We start from the raw sequence: 6,126 nt of genomic DNA, 5'->3' as shown, positions 1-6,126 counted from the left end.
GATTATGCTTCTCTTCACTTTACTGACATAAACAGCAGCCAATAAGAAACTTTAAACTGGCATGACCCCGGAAGGACAACCCCCTCCAACAGTATGCACCAATCACTATCAAGTCCACTGTATATCTGTCCATGTTTATCAATACGACCTCCTCTTTCTTTGCGACACATCATCAGTCCAACAAGACCAGAGGCCAACGTGGCAACCATCGCATCCATCGTCGAGGAAGGCACCTCCTGCACCACGTCACAGATTTCCAGAGCATAGACTGTTCACCTCATGTCTGCTTGTGCTGATCTCCTGAAACAAGAACATAAGTCGTAATGGCCATTCCCAAACTTGGAAATACAACAAGCCAATAACAATCATTCGGGTGGGTACAAGAATACATCAACCATATAACATTGCATGAAATACAATCCTGCAAGCCCGGGTGGGATAATCCTCGCCTCCGTGTCCTTAATAGAATTGAAAATTCTTTGTCGCGTCTGCTAGACAATTTTTCATTCTATGTCAGTCCACGGAGGCTCAGATTATGCTAGTTTAAAGTTTATCCACCACCACCGAGGCCACATCCACAATAGGCTTATGATAAAACACTTTAAAGGTGGAATCAGAAGACCAATCTGCCGCAGTCATGATATCTTGAAGCCGGGAGCCGGCACCAAAGGATTTTGAGGCCATAGCCCCTCTCACAGAATGAGCCCCAAATACAGAGGTATCAATACCCGCCAGGCCCAACAACCAGGTAACCCACCTGGCCAGAGTTGCACTGGTGACTGGGCGGAAAGGTTTCTGTAATGAAATCAACAGTTGACCAAAACCAGTTCTAAATTCCCTAGTACAATCCTCATATACCTTCAAACATTTGACCACACATAATTTACTGTGATGAGGAAATGCAGGATATGCAATACATTTGGTATGCGTTTTTGTACGCCTAGAGATCGTAAAAGAAACTCCCGTGGGAGTGAATACTCTACCTGATAAATCCAAGGCCCGAATATCCGACACTCGCCTGCATGAAACCAGGCAGAGGAGAAGTGTAAGTTTAGCCGAGAGCTGTTTACGAGACAGGCCCTCATTAGCCGGCCAGGCCGTCAAAAAACGTAGGACCACTGACACGTCCCAGAGTTCAGTATACCTGGGTTGAGGGGGCTTCACTAAGCGGACCCCCCTGACCACCCTGCACACCAAAGGGTGTTCCCCAACGGGCTTACCGTCAACATGCGGGTGCCCCGCGGAGATCGCCGATCGGAAGTTATTCACTGTGCGATAAGCCAGACCAGACCGCGCCAGTTCCGATAAAAAATTCGCTATGACAGTAATATCGGATCCCATCGGATCCCCCTGCCGTTCGTTACACCAACCAACCCATCGTCTCCAAGCTGACTCATATCGCTTGTGGGTGGAAGGTGCCCATGCCTGAGATAGGAAAAAGAGAGTGTCCTCTGAAACTCCCGGCATTTGCCAACGTCGCCGGAAAGTCTCCACGCCATGAGGGACAACTGATTCTGAAGGACCAGCGGGTGGGGAAGACCCACCGGGTCCGTGAGAAGATCCGGGAACGTCGAAATTTGCACCGGCGCTGCACAGGTGAGACTCATTGCCACCGGGAACCACGCTTGTGCTTTCCAGCACGGTGAGACCAAGACCAATTCCGCTTTCTGCCTCCGAACCTGAGCTAGAACTCTCGGGATCATGATAAAAGGAGGAAACGCATACAGAATGCCCGTCGTCCACGATTGAAGGAAGGCGTCCGAGCTGATCGCCAAGGGATCCGGGCGCCAGCTGTAAAACTGGGGAAGTTGCCTGTTGAGCCGAGAGGCAAAAAGGTCTACCACACACGGACCCCATTTGTGGTTCAACGCCCCGAAGATTCGAGGGTGCAGTCTCCAATCGCTCGCATCTCTCAAGTATCGAGAGTTCCAATCCGCCGCTACGTTGGCAGACCCCGGAATATATTCCGCCGTCACCGAAATTTGATGGGCCAGGCAATAGTGCCAGAAATCCTTCGCTATCTCCGCCAGGAGGCGAGACCTGGTCCCTCCCAGGCGATTTATGTAACGCACCGCGGACACATTGTCCATGCGTAGGAGAATGCAGCATGACACTTTCTGAGGGGACAGGGTGCGAATCGCAAAGGAACCCGCCAGAAGTTCCAGGCAATTGATGTGGAGACTCAGCTCGTCGCTGGACCATCGGCCCCCCGTCTCCACCGAGCCGCAACGGGCTCCCCAGCCCCAGCGGCTGGCATCCGACTCTATCACCACTTCCGGGGTGGCCGCGAAAATGGCTCTGCCATTCCACGCATCCATATGCTCTAACCACCAGTTCATCTCCGTACGAGCCTCTGGCGAAAGGGAAACGTGTTGAGCGTAAGTCAGACCCTTGCGCAAGTGCAATGCCTTCAAACGCTGCAAGGCCCTGTAATGTAAAGGGCCCGGAAATATCGCCTGGATCGATGACGCTAGAAGTCCGACCAGACGCGCCAAAATCCTCAAGGAGATTGTCGGAGAGGCAAGCGCTCTCCTCAACTCCTTCCTGATAGCCACCCTCTTCTTGAGGGGCAAGAGTAGTTGAGCTTTCACAGAGTCGACCTGGAAACCCAGGAATTCCATCACCTGAGAAGGTTGCAAGATGGACTTCTGCAAATTCAGAAGGAAACCCAAGTCCTGAAGAAGTTGAATCGTCCAGGACAGATGGAGAGATACCATCTCCGGCGACCGACCTAAAATCAGTATGTCGTCGAGGTAAATGATGAGGCGAACGCCCCGTTCCCTCAAGTTCTGTACCACGGGTCTCATCAACTTGGTGAAACACCATGGGGCGGACGACAGCCCAAAGGGCATGGCCGAAAACTCGAACCACTGGTCGCGCCACTGAAACTGTAGAAAACGCCGGTGAGGGGGATAAATGGACACCGCCAGGTAGGCGTCTTTTAAGTCCAGGCGTACCATCCAATCTTGCTCTAGGAGGATGTCGCGTAGCAGGTGTATACCTTCCATTTTGAAGTGTCGATACACCACCCAGCCGTTGAATTCCCTGAGGTTCAACACTAGCCGATACCCCTGGTCCTTTTTGGGGACCACGAAGACAGTGCTCACGAAGCCCAGGTCGTGTGGAATGGCTCCCACAATCGCGCCCTTCTGGAGTAAGGAGCATATCTCTGCGTCGATGAAACTCTGCTCTGTCTGGGAAAAATGCAGGGCATTTGGTCTCCGCCGTTGGCTCGGGGAGGCATAGAACTCTATGTGAAACCCCTGTACTGTCTGCAACACCCAAGGGTCGCTCGTGAGCGTGCGCCACCTGTGGAGAAAAAGAGACAGTCTGCCTCCCACCATATGTTCCGACGGACACAAAAGTCGTACCTGAGTAGGAGTTGTCTCCAGAACCATTCTGCTGGCCACGATAGGATCCTCTCTGTCCTTTGCCCCTGCCTCCTCTATCGCGGGAGGGGTAGAAGTTGGAGCGTCTGTTGCCTCTGCCTCTCTGATCTGCTCCACGTGAGGTCCGTGCATAACCTCGGCCGGACCCTCGACCTCGTGGGCGTCCGGCCCTATCAAAAACACCAGTGTGGAAAACCTTCTTGATATTTGATTGCGCCCGGTCCAGCGCGGAGAAGGTGGCAACGTACTTGCCCATTTCTCTAACAAATTTGTCTCCAAAGAGCATACCATTGGCGAGGGAACCAGGTTCGGTAGGGGCCATTTCCGCCAGCTGGGAGTCGATTCTCATAAGAAAGGAGCGTCGCCGCTCCGTAGACAAGGCCACATTTGCGTTCCCTAAAAAGCACATGGCACGTTGTGCCCATTCAAGGATCTCTGACACATCCAGCGGCACCTTCCTATCCTTTGCCTTGACAGCTGCGTCCAGAATCTTTGTGAGGGGTCCAGCTACGTCCAACATTTTGTCCTGACACCCTCGCCAGGCCCTATCTAATCCTTTTTTCGGATCTTTCGCAAACTTTCTCATAAAGGCCGCCATTGTGGGGTCCAAGTCCGGTGTATCAGCCACCTTCCCTGTCAAGGATGGCCTGGGACATTCAGATCTGAGCGTGGCCCTGACACTATTGTCGAAACCCTGTCGCAGGTTATTACCCACATAATGCGCCACCTCCGGGCACGGCACCCATTCCGTGGATCTAGGGTGTACAATGTTGTTTGGATCAAACAGAAGATTCTTCGGCGCCTGACTATCATCAGCCTTATAGGCGGTGTGTTTCACCTTCTTCGATCTCTTTCTGGACATCACCGAGTCCACCTCAGAATCAGAAGTGACAGGTGGGGAGGGGGACGAATCCCCAGACGTATCCATAACCATTGAGCCATGATCCTTCATCACATTCCTGGCCATCTGTGCTAACACCTGGGCCGAGGCTTGAGGAGAGGTATCACTCTGCCGGGCTGACTTAAACTTCCTCTTGCCATACTTCTGAAGGGTGTGAGTAAAAGGCTTGAGAGCCTTGATCAATGCCTTATTCACCGACCCCTGGACATGGGTATCCAGAGCCTCAACCAAATTTTCCTCCAATTGCTCTTCCTGTGGCTCATACTCATCGTATTCATTATAATCTGCCCATTGGGTATCCTCCTCGGCGTAGTACGCCATAGCGCTAAAGCAGGGAGGTGTGGAGGAACTTCAACAGGGGGGGAGCAGCCCAGGGGTGCCTCAAATACACACACACACACTGTAGTCGGAAATAATCACCACTCTGTGAGGCTAAGATCGAGGTGGAAGGAGACCCCCTTTTTGCACACCAAGCTCCCCTAGAGCAGAGCTCTAATACGGATACGCTCCGTTTAGCGTTCTGATGAGGCCAGGACTTATGCAGTCTACAAACGCGCGCTGCGTGAGGAGCCGGTAATGTGAGGAAAACGAAAGCCGGCTCTTCGCGCATGCGCGTTGCGTGTGGGGCCGGGCTCGACTGCCTCCTGAGCGCGAGCGTCTCGCGTCTGCCTCCTCCTGCTCCACCGCCCCCTACCGAGCGCACAGCATGCCTCGGATCGCGCGCGGAAGACAGAAAAACACCCGCACGGGCACAAACAATGCAACGGGTCAAGCCCTGTAAAATAAGGCGCAATTACAAAATACACCATACAAAACAAATCACGAGCGAGGGTCCGCTCCGTAACTACAAATCACAGGCGCGCGCGCGCGCCGTCAACAATCACCGCCCCGACACACATTACCCCCAAGAAAAGAAGTAATATAGAAGGGCACTTAACTCGCTGCTGCAGCAGCAAAGAAAGAGGAGGTCGTATTGATAAACATGGACAGATATACAGTGGACTTGATAGTGATTGGTGCATACTGTTGGAGGGGGTTGTCCTTCCGGGGTCATGCCAGTTTAAAGTTTCTTATTGGCTGCTGTTTATGTCAGTAAAGTGAAGAGAAGCATAATCTGAGCCTCCGTGGACTGACATAGAATTTCCCTCGAACCCATTGGTTACACAATTGCGCTACGCATACTGCAATTGGCTGGCATTGCGCGTTTCTGATTTGTTGACTTAAGGCTGTCGCTCATTGGCTTGATCCAATGCACTCGCAAGGAAGATCGACTCTGATTGGATCAAATATTGACAACAGGAACCGCTGCCCCGAGTGATGCTGCGGGCGGGGCCATGGGGGAGCATGGCGGCGGTTTGTTTATGGTTTTCTACTGACTCACGCTGTCAATGTCTAGGGTCTCATATCCCACTCCCCCCCCCCAGCTCTCTGCTGTCTATCAACACTATGACACGCATCACGTAGAAACCATAAACAAACCGCCACAGATCACACTCTGCGTCAGGGGCTCTGGGAGGATTCCATGACTGTATCACTTGCCACGGGGGATGCGCAGAGCCCGGGGGTGAGAGGGCCAATAACACAATGATTTCTTCTAAAATCTGACCTGGGGGCAGTGGGCAGTGTCCTTGATAACACTAGAGCCCATAGCGCCCTCACTACGTCACTTCCTGAGGCACAGCTGTAGACAGGACTCACCCCCCGTGTCAGACTCGGCATGCCCCTCTCAGGGGCCAGGGAGAGCTGAAGAGGCGTCCAGTGTCATCAATAGAAATGAAAATATGTTTCTGGGAGGGTAGAGGGAGTCCCAGCAGAGTGACCCCCTTCAAAGGAGGG

At 52.7% G+C, this 6,126-nt stretch overlaps 1 protein-coding gene across 1 annotated transcript; it reads right to left on the bottom strand.

Moving 5' to 3' along the window:
• Positions 1-12: 12 nt before the first annotated feature.
• On the bottom strand, positions 13-5,226 carry LOC147706668 (uncharacterized). The gene has a single exon (XM_086925813.1). The coding sequence runs from the start codon at positions 4,609-4,611 to the stop codon at positions 544-546; it is 4,068 nt and encodes a 1,355-aa protein (XP_086781939.1). The 5' UTR covers positions 4,612-5,226; the 3' UTR covers positions 13-543.
• Positions 5,227-6,126: the final 900 nt, after the last annotated feature.

Source organism: Lissotriton vulgaris, chromosome 6, assembly GCF_964263255.1.
Source record: "Lissotriton vulgaris chromosome 6, aLisVul1.2, whole genome shotgun sequence".
Classification (NCBI taxonomy): domain Eukaryota; kingdom Metazoa; phylum Chordata; class Amphibia; order Caudata; family Salamandridae; genus Lissotriton; species Lissotriton vulgaris.
The sequence above is the reverse complement of the archived record's forward strand: the minus strand, read 5'-3'. Positions and strand labels throughout refer to the sequence as shown.